The 16,952-nt window shown below is 43.0% G+C and overlaps 1 protein-coding gene across 1 annotated transcript; it reads right to left on the bottom strand.

Annotated features, from left to right (window-relative positions):
• Nucleotides 1–1,536: 1,536 nt before the first annotated feature.
• On the bottom strand, nucleotides 1,537–5,580 carry LOC144805450 (uncharacterized). Its single transcript, XM_078672001.1, has one exon. It carries the CDS (start codon nucleotides 4,731–4,733, stop codon nucleotides 2,460–2,462), a length of 2,274 nt encoding a protein of 757 aa, XP_078528127.1. The 5' UTR covers nucleotides 4,734–5,580; the 3' UTR covers nucleotides 1,537–2,459.
• Between the last annotated feature and the right edge of the window lie 11,372 nt (nucleotides 5,581–16,952).

The raw sequence follows: 16,952 nt of genomic DNA on the forward strand, positions 1-16,952 counted from the left end.
CTGGTACGCTTTGTAAGATCTAATGACCGCTCTATCTAATTGATTGGTTTTAAAAGTGATGTACGTCATCTATTTGCACTAGCATTTTACGTCAGATCATGGATTATCCGCAAAGTGTAGTATTTGTATGAACTGTGCTTAAGTCGTTTTAAATCGACAAGAATTGTGATTGTTTTATTATCTGCTGTAAATAATGCTGACAATAAACCTTTGCTATCAAGTACCACACCTGCAGGAATGCTCAGTGGGTTGTGCGAAGCTAGATTTAACATGGTCATCTGTGGAAGTGTGTCCCTCCAAAAATCAGAGTAGATCATACGGTGGGGGTCAAGAAAGGTTTATCAGCATGGCACAAGTCGGGGGTAGCCACAGTTTGAAGGGGTCCCCCACTATTATCTAGAAACTTGACTCAGTTTCATCTAGCTCCTTAGCCTGCGACTGTTTGTTTGTGTGAGTGGCGCAAGAGAGGAACAGAGAACTTGACAAAATTAGCCCTTCTTTGCTTAATACACAGTAAATGTGAACCACTTTGGGGCTTAGGGGCTGGATAAAGAATAACATCAGGAAACAAACGCAAATTAAAAGCATATTTTATTTATTTGCTGAAAATTGTTTAAAAATATAATTTCAAAGTTCCACATATCTGTTTAAAAATATTTACACTTTCAGTCATTTCCGAGTTTAGTTACAAACTAAAAGTGGGAAAAACATATGATGTATAAAAACTGAAACCAAAAACGTATTTTTACATTATTTTATGTTTCTTGTTTTTTGTTTTTAAAACAGGCCGTCAACCTTTCACATACAAATTATTATAAGGACCTGACATCACTTCTTGTGATGTCACTACATGTGACGTCACTGTAATTTGCATATGATAATGCGCTCCATACTATTTTCCTTACTTGTGCCCTGTTTATTGGCATGACATGGGTCTATAGGTATTAAAAATAAACATATAAATTCACAGGTGTTCAGCCCGTTTCTCTGGTGATGTCACTCATTGACATGTATTCGGCTGCTTCTTCTATTTTTAGGTGAGTACATATAACGTGCCGTTCCCTCTCCTTCCATTTCTCTCTATTTCTCCCCCCTTTCTTTGTCTCTCTCGCTCTCTTTATCTCTCACCCTCTCTATCTCCCACACACTCCTGTTAGCGTTAGCTTCATGAATGTCACTGCCACTTCTGGCATTCATACGACAAATCCTTTAGAACGTTTGAGGACAAGGGACAATCAAGTGTGGGAGACGAGTTGCTGGGAGTGCAACTGATTGTCCTGGCACATATATGCTTTTCATGTGGGATTTCGCTATTTCACCACATTCTTCAAACAGAGTCGGCTGCTTACAATGGCTCAATTCTGGTAAAAAGAAAGAGTTTGGCAAGTCACAAACTGAATAGGGAGAGCCATGTCGGAAAGGAGCCACGGGTCACACTTAGTTATAAGGCCCGAGGCACGAGCTGATCCAGCAACCGATAACAGTGTGTAAAAGATGCAGCAAACATTACTTAAAAACAAGGTATGTGCGCTTTTATATCTAAAAACAGGTTATTTCTTGAACACCTGTGCTTCGTTTTAGTTCATTACATATACTGCAGTGGCATTTGTTAATAGCAATACATACATTTTACCAATGAAGCTTCCATCTCCAGAGCCCTGACAACATGTCCACTCTGGGTGTGTTTGGTTTATAGGTTTTATCACTAAGCCGACAAGTTATCTGAAAATACCACTGTTAGTCCCAGTATTGTTCAGTGTTGCTTTTAAAGGAGGTGTGGTCAGGTGCGATTGAATGTTTTCCTTTGTATCTCTTCTTCACCAAATAAAAATCAACAATTTTTCTTTTCTTTTAGTCCACATTGTGCTAGCCTCCCACTGTGTATCCTGGTACATCATGCTGCTTTGCTATGTGTACGGAAGTGAACAATCACTGGAAACAAACACTTTTATAACTCTGCAAATACTGTTATCTGTTTTCCTTCTTTACTGCTAGTCCGGTCTTCTATCATCTGGCATTTCAATGTCCCACACAATTTGAATTTAATTTTTTTCCGTAATTCATTCCTCTCACAATAACTGCACTGTTCTGCTCTTGTCTTTGTCTCTAAGGGGTCAATATTATTTTTGATGTTCTTAAGTTCTTTCCAGAGTCTCTGTGTTCGCTGATGTGTTTGGAGGTTTGATAAGTTACTAAAGCTTTTCCTACATTCACTGCCGTTGAATAGTTTTTCCCAAGTGTGTTTTTGCTGATAACTTTGAAGGTGTGATAACTGACTAAAGCACTTTGCACATTCACAGCACTTGAATGGTTTTTCTCCTGTGTGTGTTCGCTGATGAATCCTTAATGCTGAAGAGCCGCGAAAAGTACTGTCACATTCATTACAATGTTAGGGTTTTTCCAGTGTGTGTTCGCTGATGATTTTGTAGAACTGATAATTGACTAAAGCTCTTTAGACATTAATTACACTTGAATGGTTTTTCTCCTGCGTGAGTTAGCTGATGATACCTTAATGCTGAAGAGCTGCGAAAACTACTGTCACATTCACTACAATGATAGGGTTTTTCCCCTGTGTGTGTTCGCTGATGACTTTGTAGATGTGACAATCGGCTAAAGCTCTTTGCACATTCACTGCACTTTAATGTTTCTTTTCCTGTGTGTGTTCGCTGATGATACCTTAGTGCTGAAGAGCCATGAAAACTACTGTCACATTCACTACAATGATAGGGTTTCTCCCCTGTGTGTGTTCGCTGATGTGTTTGAAGGTTTGATAAGAGACTAAAACGCTTCCCACATTCATTGCACTTGAATGGTTTTTCTCCTGTGTGAGTTTGCTGGTGACGCCTTAATCCTGAAGAGCCGCAAAAACTACTGTCACATTTACTACAATGATAGGGTTTTTTCCCTGTGTGTGTTCGCTGATGTGTTTGGAGGTTTGATAAGTGATTAAAGCTCTTCCCACATTCAGTGCAGTTGAATGGTTTCTCCCCTGTGTGTGTTCGCTCATGACCTTGTAGTACTGATAATTTACTAAAGCTCTTTAGACATGCACTGCACTTGAATGGTTTTTCTCCTGTGTGAGTTCTCTCATGATACCTTAATGCTGAAGAGCTGCGATAACTACTGTCACATTCACTACAATGATAGGGTTTTTCCCCCGTGTGTGTTCGCTGATGACTTTTTAGGTATGATAACCGACCAAAGCACTTTGCACATTCACTGCAGTTGAATGGTTTTTCCCCTGTGTGTGTTCGCTGATGTCTTTGTAGCACTGATAATTGACTAAAGCTCTTGACACATTCATTGCACTTGAATGGTTTTTCTCCTGTGTGAGTTCGCTCATGATACCTAAATGCTGAAGAGCTGCGATAACTACTGTCACATTCACTACAATGATAGGGTTTTTCCCCCGTGTGTGTTCGCTGATGACTTTTTAGGTATGATAACTGACCAAAGCACTTTGCACATTCACTGCAGTTGAATGGTTTTTCCCCTGTGTGTGTTCGCTGATGTCTTTGTAGCACTGATAATTGACTAAAGCTCTTGACACATTCATTGCACTTGAATGGTTTTTCTCCTGTGTGAGTTCGCTGATGATACCTTAATGCTGAAGAGCTGCGATAACTACTGTCACATTCACTACAATGAAAGGGTTTTTCCCCTGTGTGTGTTCGCTGATGAATTTGTAGGACTGATAATTTACTAAAGCTCTTCCCACATTCACTGCAGTTGAATGGTTTCTCCCCTGTGTGTGTTCGCTGATGACCTTGTAGTACTGATAATTTACTAAAGCTCTTGACACATTCATTGCACTTGAATGTTTTTTCTCCTGTGTGAGTTCGCTGATGATACCTTAATGCTGAAGAGCTGTGAAAACTACTGTCACATTCACTACAATGAAAGGGTTTTTCCCCCGTGTGTGTTCGCTGATGACTTTTTAGGCCTGATAACCGACTAAAGCACTTTGCACATTCACTGCACTTGAATGGTTTTTCCCCTGTGTGTGTTTGCTGATGAATCCTTAATGTTGAGTAACGACTAAAAATGCTTTCACATTCATTGCAATGGTATGGTTTTTCCCCTGTGTGTGTTCGCTGATGTGTTTGTAGATTTTCTAATCGATTACAGCTCTTCCCACATTCACTGCACTGGTATGGTTTTTCCTCCGAGTGTGTTCGCTGATGTCTGTGTAGGTGATGTAACTGACTAAAGCTCTTGCCACATTCACTGCATTTAAAGGGCTTTTCTCCTGTGTGTGTTCGCAGATGAATTTGTAGGTGTGATGACTTACTGAAGCACTTTGCACATTCACTGCACTTGAATTTTTTTTCTCCTATGTGGTTAGACAGATGGCTTTGTAGGTGTGACGAGAAAGTAAAACACTTTGCATATTCACTGCACTTGAATGGTTTTTCCCTTGTGTGTGTTTGTTGATGTCTTCGTAGGTTTGATAATCGACTAAAGCTCTTCCCACATTCACTGCATTTGAATGGTTTTTCTCCTGTGTGTGTTTGATTGTGTCTTTGAAGGTGTGATAACCGACTAAAGCACTTTACACATTCACTGCACTTGAATGGTTTTTGTCCTGTGTACGTGTGCTGATGAAGCTTGAGTAGTGATGACAAACTAAAGCTCTTGCTGTATGTGTATGATTCTTCTTTCTTGGTTAGTGTATGTGGGTCGGGTATATAATGGTCTATATCCCTTGACTGTAGTTCCTGATGGGCCAACATGGCTGATAAAGCACTTGTGATTTCTCACACACTTTAAATGTGTGCAGTATTTTGCACGTTTGATTTCTGTTTTAACAATAAAATACAATAGCCACCAAATATTTGCCACACTCCTAATACGTAGAATGTGTCTTTGTAGGGGATTGTGCCTTTAGATTGGATTATGGCTGTGGACGCTTGCAGGTAAAGATGTATCTTCCTTCTGGCTGGTGCAAATTGGGACAGTCTGTTGTATTGTCGATAGAAGAGCTCCTCTTTCCTTTACCCGTCAGTTGTCTGGCTCCGCTCTGTTGTGCTTTTCGCTTGTTACTGTGGTTTGGCCAGAAAGAGTTTACAATTCACCTAGAGCACGGAATGATGGCTTGTCTTCATTTTAGAAAATAGAGCACTGCGGTAATCACATCATACCGATACATTGATCAAAGTTAGTATTTGACACTTGTTTATTCAGGAGGTGGTTTGTTATTGTTGTTGCCTTAATTTTCCTAAGGTCATTTCTTCGTCTTGTGGCGTGGAGGTGCACAGCTCAGACTCTTACAATCACTGAACTGCCCTTGATGCTTCATCCGGGATCTGTCAGTTTGTGTGCAGGTTCCTCTGTCGCCGACTGCGCTGATGTTTTCCTGAATACTGTAGCTCAATATTTCTGCTATTATTGAAGATTTACAGCATTCGCGTTATTATTGATGGTCAATTCATACATTCAAGGCTTGTTATCTGTAGGATGTAAAGATATTTAAAATTACTAAATTGAAACAAAATAGAATAAGAAATCACAATATTTATCTGGTTGTAAAAGACATTTCAGGGGAGATTTACCAAATCTCCACGCAATGTGGCGCAGGCCTCCCCCTGCGAGGCTGCACTGCATGACAGGGAGGGAGCAGGAGAGTACCATATTTTCAAAGATATGGCTCTCTCCTTCCCTTTCCCTTGCGCCGGCACTGATTACAGCAGCCCTGCGCCATGCACACACCTTAGCACCAGAGCGCTAGCGTGTGTGTGTGAGCCCAGCATAGGTTTTCTACAGGAAGGACACCCTTCCTGTACAAAATACTATGCCTAGACATGAGGGAAACCTTTTCCAACCTTGTATGCATGTTGCACAGTGCAGCACGCATGCAAATTCAGAAAAGGAAGGAGAAATTAAAGCATTTCTCCTTCCAAGCGCCTAGTTTAAAAGGGTGCAGTTTTCTCACGCTAAACCCAATCTACTGTATTTGGTAAATTGAGTTTAGCGTGAGAAACAATGGGGCAGATTTATGTCAGACTTGCGCCACGTTTACGCTGCCGTTGCGTCACGCAACGGCACGGAAACGTGGCGCATCCCTGCAACCTATTTACAACGTGACGCATCTAGGCAGATGCGTCACGTTGTAAAGCCCTGCGCCACATGAAACCTGCGTCAGGTTTCATGTGGGCGTTCTGTCGCAGGTTGGGCGTTCCCTCGTAGGAAAGCCCCATAAAACTGACGTAGTGAAATCTATAAGATTTCACTGAGTCAGTTTTACGACGCTGTTGGGTCAAATCCTTACGCCTGCTTGAAGCAGGCGTAAGGAGTGACGCACCACGTTATGTATGGGTGGCCTCTGTACATTGCAGGAGTTGCGTCGCACTTGCGACGCTACTCCAGCAATGCGCCTCCCGTACACCACAAGATGCGTCACGCATCTGCCCTTCCTTGCACCATGGTGCGCCGCAATGTAAATGCGGCGCATCTGTGGTGCCGCAAGGAGGGAATTGCGTGACGCATCAGTTCTGGCGCATCCCTGCTGATTTGCAGAGATGCGCCAGAACTCATAAATCTGCCCCAATGGGTGGTTGCACGGGAACGCCCATGCCCCACCATTGGCAGGCCCCAAGGTGCAAAGTAACGCGAAGCAGTGCAGTGCGATGCTTCACATTACTTTTACATTATTTGCTGGAAAGAAAATTAGGAAAAAAAGATTTTGCACTCTTTTGTGCCACTTTTGTGACGCAAACACGACGCAAAATCTTAGTAAATCGCCCCTTCTTCTTTACTGCCTTTGAACTTAGTAGGGAATATTTCATAATACACAAATATTTAACTAAAAGTTCTGCTGATCAGGTGACATCTTATTAATGTCTGAAAACTAGGTGATTTAACAGTGTTCACTGAGTAACTTAGCAAAGTAAGGGTGCTCGGAGCTCCCAAGTGCTTAAGGTTTTGCTTAAGATAGATGCCTACGGTCAAGATTTCATTCAAACAACAATAGAGTTTAGAAAAAGAGATGGACCAGGCGGGGCTGCAAAATTTCCAGTAACTCTTTACGAAGTATACAACGAAAGTAACTCCATTCACACACTTCTCATTTCTTTCCTATTCACTTAAGATTATCTCAAACACCAACTCCTGTCTTTACCTTGCTGTTCATAGGTCACCTTTGACACTTTCAACAGCTCCCTTTGTTCAAGCCTTTTTGGTTTCGTCTAACCTGGAAGAGTGGAACATTATTGTGGTTTGTCGGGGTTTCCTATCGCCATAACATCTGTCCATCTCCCTGAAACTAGTGCAGCTTACAGCACCCGGTTCTGGCCCGGAAAGTCTGGATTTTCTGAGCTCCGTAGAACATTAAGACAGTTCTTCCGCATCTAACACATACTACAAAACTCCAAGAGTCCACGCTACAAGTGCTGCTGCAAGGTTTAATTAACCCACTGTATCTGAACATCCCCTGGCAAATGCCAACTAGAGAATAAACATCCTGCCTGCACCAGCAGAGTGCAGAAAGCTTTTCAAGCTCCTCGAGATACATGGACTTTCTCTATCTGTCGTAACTGAAGATGTTAATCCTTGGCAACATCTATCGCCTTTGGACAAGGTCCTCCATTTTACTATCAGAATGTAACTCATCCTGCGCAGACACAAACCCTCAAGTCTGTATTGCATGAAGCTGGGTGGTTCTCACGCAAAAGAGAGCCCTCCACAAATTACTGACATTTTCTTACACCCCCTGGACAGCCGTGGCAACACACAGACCACCCACACCCCCTCAGGGATCACCATTCCATATTCCAGGATGAAGACTCAGATCTTTCAACCTTCTCTGTTGCCGTCTTTGGAACGGCCTGTCTCTGGGATTCGTGGAAGCTCCACACTCAGTGAGCTCAGATTTGCCTTGCAAAACCATCTCATGAGAGTGCAAGAAAAGAACATTAAGTGACACGCACTGCACAGAAGTGTAAATATATCTACCATTATTGTTCCATGTACCATTGTCCTAATGCTGATGTTTTGACATTAATTTTTTGCCGTCTATCACAGCAGCTTCTTCGTTTAAAATCTTACGCAATAGTTTGTTTTCCATCATACCTACTTACCTATGTACTGTTTCTGACCCTACAGCATCTCTGGCAGACATGTTGTGCTGTCTGTTGCCACATAAATAGGAAATAGATTGTTACTGCAGGAAGTGTCCTTGCAGTCACATGCACTTGATTGGGATAAAAGGTACCATGTTTGTTAGAAAAGCAGCAACTATTGGAATAATAACATACCAAAAGCCGCACATACAGTGCAATAACACAGACCAGGTACTAGAAAAAAGTGATGCAAACAATGCAATAACACAGGCCAGGCATTGCAAGAATATGACACAATCAGTGCAATAACACAGACCAGGTACTAGGAAAACGGGACTCAAACAATGCAATATCACAGGCCAGGCATTAGGAGAATCCGACGCAAACAATGCAATAACACAGGCCAGGCACAAGGAGAATCTGATGCAAACAATATAATAACACAGGCTGGGCACTAGGAGATTCTGATGCAAACAATGCAATAACACAAGCCAGGCACTAGGTGAATCCGAGGCAAACAATGCAATAACACAGGCCAGGCTCGAGGAGAATCTGATGCAAACAATGCAATATCACAGGCCAGGCATTAGGAGAATCCGAGGCAAACAATGTAATAACACAAGCCAGGCACTAGGTGAATCTGATGCAAACAATGCAATAGCACAGGCCAGGCACTAGGGGAGCAAGCTATCTTATCACCAGCAAGGGACACCACAAGCTCTGCGCAGCACCCTGGTGGCAGAGGAGTTCCAGGGTCCACGTCGGAAACGCCGCTAGTGCCATCAGCCTACCAAGGCGCTCAACCTCAGTGTGAGGACTGCCTGCCCCAGCATCCCTTGATGTCACCACACTTATAGCGCAGCCTCTCCCCCGCAGCGCAGGACGCGCGCGGGCGAAGCCCGGGCCAAGGGCTGTCCCGTCCTTGCCCTCATTGCCAGGAAGAGGCAGGGCAGGGCTACCCCCCTTTCCACTGGCATTAGGCATCTTGCCTACTCAGATTCGCTGGACATTCAAGAACTGTTGTGGAAAAGTCAAGGTACTGTTAACGCGGTTATCTCCCAGCATTGCCCAAACTACTCTCTTTGATTCTAAATAATTACGCTCTCTCTCCTGAGGGGTTTGTGGGGCCGGTATAAGGGTGGCCTGAGGGTTCTCATTGTCCACGGGGCCAAGAGGCCTGTTCATTGCTGATTGTGTAGACAGGTTGCTTTAGGCTTATCTTGCACTATAGAGGTAGCATGGGGAAAGGGAAAACTATGGAGGGCAGTGGGGGAGGGGCGGGAGGGATAGTAAAGGGAAAAAGGCTAGGAAGATACAGAAACATGCAGGGAGTAATTGTGTACTGGATAGGATAGACACCCGCATTAGCGAGTGCGAGGACATATTAGTGACATATACAACCACCCATGTAGCAAATACTAAATCTCCACAACGCTCTACCCAACCAGCTAGTTTAAACAACCCTACTACGGCCCGCCAATTAGCTATTCCAGCTATGTTTCATAACCCACTAAAACAAGCGTTGTCATAGCCAATGGGTCTCGCCTTTGGGACCTTATGTGTTTAGCCAGAACTTTTGGCTATGTTGTACAGCGTTGTGGCTGCTGTGAATTTTGTTGAAAAGTTATAATAAAAAGTGTTAAGCATTTTTGTTACGTTTATACAAACGAAGACAACATTATATACAACTGAAAAACCTGATAAAAAAGATTTTAACATAAAAAATGTCTTCTACTTTTTTTGTACTTGCACTGCTGGCAAAGTTTTCCTGCCTGTTCTCATGCTTGTTTGTTATAATTTTCTTTGTTATGGGAAAGCGGGACATACATAACGGGGGAGTGTAGGTTGGAAAACAGTAATTTAATTAGAACACAAGCAGCAGACGGTCACTAGGGGACAATCAACAGATGCCAGATTCCAAGGGCAGACTGACGGAATGATTAGGTGATGCGCTGATACAAAATGGTGGTGGTGAATGATGATTAGTGCTCAGGTGGTGACAATATATGGTGTGGATTGGAGGTACGTTGTGGATTGTGGAGTTGAAACATGTTGTTTGGTGTGTAATTAAGCAGTGCGTTTTGGAAATGTGGAGTTGAAATGTGTGGCCTGGAACTGTGGTGTTGAGTGAAATTATGCTTAGGAAAATTGTATCATGGTGTGGAGTGCATTTATGTTGATTGGTGGTATGTGGTATAGAGTGCATTTATGTGTAGTGTATTTATGATGCATTGAGTACAGTGCAATTATATGGCGTGTAATTATCTGGCATTGAGTGGTATTATATGGAGTGTATTTATGTTGCATTGAGTAGAGTGTTATTATGTCGTGTAATTATGTGTCACTGAGTGGTAATATATGGAGTGTATTTATGTTGCATTGAGTAGAGTGTTATTATGTGGCGTGTAATTATGTGGCACGGAGTGGAAATATGTGGAGTGTATTTATGTTGCATTGAGTAGAGTGCAATTATGTGGCTTGTAATTATTTGGTACTGAGTGGTATGTGGAGTGTATTTATGTTGCATTGAGTAGTGTAATTATGGGCCTGTAATTATGTGGCACTGAGTGGTATTATGGGGAGTGTATGTTGTATTCAGTGGAGTGTAATTTTGTGGCATTAATTGGAGTGTATGTTGCATTGAGTGCGGTGTAATTATGTAGCATATAATTATGTGGCACTGAGTGGTATTGTTTGGAGTGCATGTTGCATTCACTAGTGTAATTATGTGGTGTGTAATTATGTGGCACTGAGTGGTATTATTTGAAGCATAAGTTGCATTGTGTGCAATTTAATTTTGTAGCATATAAGTATGTGGCACTGTGTGGTATTATGTGGAGTGTATTAATGTTGCATTGAGTAGAGTTTAATTATGTGGCTTGTAATTATGTGGCACTGAGTGGTATTATGGGGAGTGTATGTTTTATTCAGTAGAGTGTAATTATGTGGCGTGTAATTATGTGGCACCGAGTGGTATTATTTGGAGTGTATGTTGCATTGAGTGCAGTGTAATTATGTAGCAAATACTTATGTGACACTGAGTGGTATTGTGTGAAGTGTATGTTGCATTCAGTAAAGTGTAATTAGGTGGCGTATTTTTTAGAGCCGTCATCCCTATTAAGTTTGTCAAGGAACAATCTAAAAATCCTATGCATATCACATCTGAGGGAACTTCGCATATCTCAGGAAATCACTAAGATCTCTAATATCCAGATCTTAAGTGTTCAATCTCCCTTAGGCGTCCAACCCTACCTGAAATATCATTTGATCGCTCACGAAAAATATCTCCTGACCCGGTTTCGCTTTAATACATTTTTTCGTATTGTTTCTTTTCCGAAAAAACAAGACTGGTCAAAATCCATCACCAAGTGCCCATGTGACGATACTTCGGAACAATCCACAATCCATGTTACCCTTTTTTGCAGATTTTATGATTTACCTCGAAAGCGTTGGATTATTCCCCTATTGTTATCAATGCGTTTGAGATCTTGTCGTCCCGCTTTTCATGCTTTGCAACTTTTAGATTCTGAATTTGTTGCTAAACGTGTAGCTGGTTTTCTTAAATCTTGTACAAAATAGTGTAACTATGATTAACTTGACTTTTAAATGCACATGCACTTTATTAACATTCTGTCTAATAACTCTGTCTGTTTTTAACTTAAAAATGTATCTTGTTTATGTAAATTCTGTCTTTTGGTATAACTCGTTTTGCCGTCCCACTTTTATATACTGTTCATTGCAATGTACTTTTTATGGTTCCTAAAAAATTTTGGAAACCTAATAAAAGATATTTGACTGACTGACTGAGGTGGCGTGTAATTATGTGGCACTGAGTGGTATTTGGAGTGTATGTTGCATTGAGTGCAGTGTAATTATGTATCAAATAATTATGTGCCACTGTGTGGTATTATGTGGAGTGTAATTATGTGGCAGTGAGTGGTATTATGTGGCGTGAAATTATGTGGCAGTGAGTGGTATTATGGGGAGTGTATGTTGTATTCAGTAGAGTAAATATGTGGCGTGTAATTATGTGGCATTGAGCGGTAATATTTGGAGTGTATGTTGCATTAAGTGCAGTGTAATTATGTAGCATATAATTATGTGGCACTGAGTGGTATTGTGTGGAGTGTATGTTGCATTCAGTAGAGTATAATTATGTGGCACTGAGTGGTATTATTTGGAGTGTGTGTTGCATTGAGTACAGTTTAATTATGTAGCAAATCGTTATGTGGCACTGAGTGGTATTGTGTGGGGTGTATGTTGCATTTAGTAGAGTGTAATTATGTGGTGTGTAATTATGTGGCACTGAGTGGTATTATTTGGTGTATGTTGCATTTAGTAGAGTGTAATTATGTGGTGTGGAATTATGTGGCACTGAGTGGTATTTGGAATGTATGCTGCATTGAGTGGAGTGTAATTATGTAGCATATAATAATGTGGCACTGAGTGGTATTATGTGGAGTGTATTTATGTTGCATTGAGTGGAGTGTAAGTATGTTGTGTGTAATTAAGTGTCACTGAGTGGTATTATTTGGAGTGTATGTTGCATTGAGTGAAGTGTTATTATGTAGCATATAAATATGTGGCACTGAGTGGTATTGTGTGGAGTGTATGTTGCATTCAGTAGAGTGTGATTATGTGGTGTGTAATTATGTGGCACTGAGTGCTATTTGGAGTGTTTGTTGCATTGAGTGCAGTAAAATGATGTAGCATATAATTATGTGGCACTGAGTGGTATTGTGTGGAGTGTATGTTTTAATCAGTAGAGTGTAATTGTGTGGCGTGTAATTATGTGGCATGTAATCATGTGGCACTAAGTGCTATTATTTGGAGTGTATGTTGCATTTAGTGCAGTGTAATTATGTAGCATATAATTATGTGGTAATTATCGTGACACCCCAAAGCGGACTCCATCTATGCATGCACCCAGGATCTGGGGACAACACCCTTAATTCTGCTCGAGTTTAGCATAGTGCAGAACACAAGTCACCTTAAAAAATAACACTACATCACAATGCAGTAACAATAGACTTCTGTTCCCTGAACCCAGACACCCCTCCGATCACTCATGGACTTTCCTTTACCTTTGCCCGTGTATAGTGCTCAGCTGCCTTTAGGGTAGGTTTGCGCTCTACAGATACCACATATGTACATAAATATTGAACCAAAGCCAATCAGGGAGGTTCAGTGCTAAATATGTCAGACAATGAGTGCATTTCACTTGTGCGAGCATTGTGCGCAGCCTCTCGTCTGTTGGATGGGGTGACCAATTCTCTGTGTTGTTGGTTTATTTCATTTACTGAACTGACTGTGTTCTTACAGAATACTAACTCTGGTGTGTGACTCCTTCTGCGGCGCAGTGACTGAACCGAATCATTTGACTCGATTTACAGTGAATTAAAACCAAATGCGTCTAATTAGTAAACGTGAGAACTAGAGAGAGGGGGGGCTTAGTTCGAATAAAGGACAAGAGATGGGAAGAGATAATAGAACATTATAAGGAACACAGAAGAGCAGGTTTAAGGAACTGGGTGGAAGAAAGGGTGAAACCAGGGTAAGAAAGATCACCGCTTGAGCATCAGTTTCAGGAGCAAACTCAGAACTTTTAGAAGCTGCAGCGTCCCGCGAGTGGTGCGCGCGCTCGTGTGAAATCTGACACAAAACAGATGGCACACTGCGCGCCGCTGCTCGTAACCGCAAGCCGTAGGCCTTTTCACACGCTTCCAGAGCGATTCCAAGAGGTCGTTTTCCTAGAGCAGCGCATGCGCACATGGTTTCAAAGGTCAACGCACATCCACTGGTTAATGGTTGACAGGGTACCAGTGGATAGTTTAAAAACCAACAGCGTCAGTCCCAAAACCGGGAGTGATCCAGTAAGATAACTCCTACATTTATTACCCTTTGCCCATCACTGTTTGATACTTTAATTTAGGCAGGAAACAACATGAGATATCCCTGAACATAATGGTGCATATTACTCTGATGATCAAACAAGCGGTGAAGGCGTGCTTGAAGCTACTTTTTCTGTCACACTCTACTGACTTTGAAAATAGTGAATAAGAAACACCGTAAGTCAAACTCTAGGAAGAAAACAAAGGATGTGACTGGCACCAGAATTTTAGCTAAAAAGAGAAAGGAATGAAGCACATTGGCTGCCACCAGGGCCTGATCTCATTCCATGCTCTAGGCTTATGGGCAACATCAGAGGAAGAAGGTCCGAAATACTTGATGGCCTAATGATGCCCGGACAATCACTTCCAAGTTTGTCAATCCAGCAAGCAGGACAGAAGGAAGGGGCAAGCAAAAATCACTCTCCACCAGCCAAAGTGATAATCCCCATGTAGGTAAGGGCAAATTAGTAAAAGAATGATTGGCCACCAGAGGATGAACGCCGACTCACTGTCCTGCCCCATTTCCATTCACAGAAGGCTGGGATAGCCTCTTCCACATCAGCACTTCAGACACTGTCCTGTTGTGTTTGTTTTCTTACGAAACTCTGGCTCAGGTTGCCCTTTTAGTGAATTATATTCCAAAAGGTTCAGCTATTTATTTAGTACGCTATAAAAACCACTAATAAATTAAAATCCGTATCAACCAAATACTCCCTTACAATGTATCCTTTCTTAACTTAGGAGTATCGGGCCCAAATGATGTACTTATTGATGTTACAAGCGGCTACATTCAGCTGCTGCCCATTTGACATCCATGTTATCCTGGAATGTAGCAAGATTGAAGACGAAGACCATCTTCCCTGATTGGTTTGCTTTTATTGATCAGTTTGATGTCTGTTGTTTTCAAGAAACCTGGGCAATAGACCCCCTACACTGCTTAGGTTACTTAAATGTCTATACCCCTGCAACATGTGGGGGTAAGAGTCGACCCTCAGGGGGATTGGTAATATGGGTGCGCCAAGCTGGCGGTTTTAATATGGAGGTCCTTGAAACACAGAGTAATGATATTGGTGCGATCAGGTTGAAGTGGGGCCAACAAGGGGTTGTGGATGTTTCTAACGTTTATGCCAGGGGCTCAAAGGGGAAGAAGTCGGACGTTATAGCGGTTTTGGAGGACTTATTAGCTCTACACTCCTGTGGTTCAAACATTCTGATCGCGGGGGATTTTAATGTGACTTTTGAGCCCCTCACTCTTGAACATTGTTGTAGGAAGGTGTCATCTGACTGCATGGTTGCCCCCACTTTTTTCCTGGTGTTTTGCTGGTTTTCGACTTAGTTTGGCTGGGATCCTGCTATTCAGGACCCCAGCCTATCTGCTTTCTCCCTAAAATGGATTCCATGTACAATAGGTACACTCCAGTTTGGTTACTGGGGTACCCTTGTGAGTCCCTAGTATATGATACAATAGGTACTAAGGGCATAGGTACCCCAGAGGCCTACCAGGGGCAGCAGCATGCATTATGCCACCCCTGGGAAGCCTTCCAAAATGACATGCACCCCTTACTGAGATATAGGTTACCTATATCTACCTTAAATCACTAAACATAGAGACCTATCAGTCACCCCTATGGCAGGCCTTATCAATCTTGAAAGCAGGGTGCTTGGTTTCATGTGAGAGGGTGCCCATGCATGTGCAGAGCCCCTCTGCAGCTTTCAGAACCCTTCCCCGGGGCTGTTCTGTGATGCAGCCTGACCATATACTCTGCATTATATCCTCGTGGTAAATGCTAACTTTGGGATGGCTGCACGGAAACATGTTGTGTTTGGTGTCAACCACTTTGGAATCCTTCCCCCCGCCAGTCCTGGCGGCGGGGGTAGAATTCCACCCTTCTCGAGGGAGAGACATTTACACACCGGTCTACCTGGTAATCAGTTTAAAGAGCTCTGGCATCACAAAATGGATGCTGCAGACACAAGTCTGGCCTCCTGATGCTGACCAAAACTCCGGCAGGGGAGGCCTGGACAATTGGTTTCCTGTCACAGGGAGGCGTAACCACCTCCCAGACAGGCCTTAATGGATTAGGGCTGGGTGGTTACACTCCAGGAGTGCTTTGAAGTCTGCACTGGGGGCACATTTGGTGTCCCTGTGCATAGTCCAGCTCAAACCAGTTGCAGGGGCTGCCAGCCCCTGCTCTGGCACGAAACTGGACAAAGGAAATGGGTGTAGCCATCCCTCTTTCCAAACCCTCCCATAGGTGGGTCCCCAGAGTTAGTCCAACCCCTTTCTTAGTTATAAGTAAGGAATCCCTGGCATCAGGACTTTAGAAATCCCTGGAGGAAACTCTGCAACTGAATCATGGAACTTTGACGCTCTACTCAAGACTAGAGGACTAAAGAAATCTCCCTTGGGGTCAAGGAGTAACTCCCCTGCTTGGCAGGCACCAACAAAGCATTTGCCGGTCTGCATTTCCGAAGCTCCCGACGGACTCTGAAGTATCTGCAGCCCAGGAAGAGGATTTACAGACTTCTCAGAGGCTGACCCGAGTCCCCAGCAAAGCTGAGACCCACAGCCCTCGTGAGTGACGTGGAACTGGAACTCCTGGACACCCTGAACATTTGCAAGTGCATTGACTTCTCGACACCTCTTGCTTTAGATGTGCCCTGACTCCCCACCACGTGGTGAGTCCCTCGGACCTTGCTGGCCCACACGGAAGCATCTTTCTCTTTTCTGCGTGGGTTGCTGTTGCCAAGGCTTGTTTGGTCCAATCCGGGCACAGATACTGCAGCACTCTACATACTTGGTGGGTCAGCTCGACTCTAGCTCCTGGTTGTCGTCGACGCCTCCTGGTCCTCGTGGCTGAAGAGTCAATCTTCACCTCCTTCACCTGAAATCACGCGACATCGGTGGGCATCTGCCTATCGTGCCCCTGGTCACTGGCAAGTGACCCAGACTCTGTCCCCTCTTCTTTCAGGTTCTTCTCATCTTTAATCCAGGCTTGGATCA

This window comes from Lissotriton helveticus (genome assembly GCF_964261635.1).
Source record: "Lissotriton helveticus chromosome 1_1 unlocalized genomic scaffold, aLisHel1.1 SUPER_1_unloc_10, whole genome shotgun sequence".
Taxonomy (NCBI): domain Eukaryota; kingdom Metazoa; phylum Chordata; class Amphibia; order Caudata; family Salamandridae; genus Lissotriton; species Lissotriton helveticus.

Coding starts and splice junctions, on each gene's coding strand:
- LOC144805450 (XM_078672001.1), bottom strand. CDS start 4,733: ATGTTGGCCCATCAGGAACTACAGTCAAGGGATATAGACCATTATATA.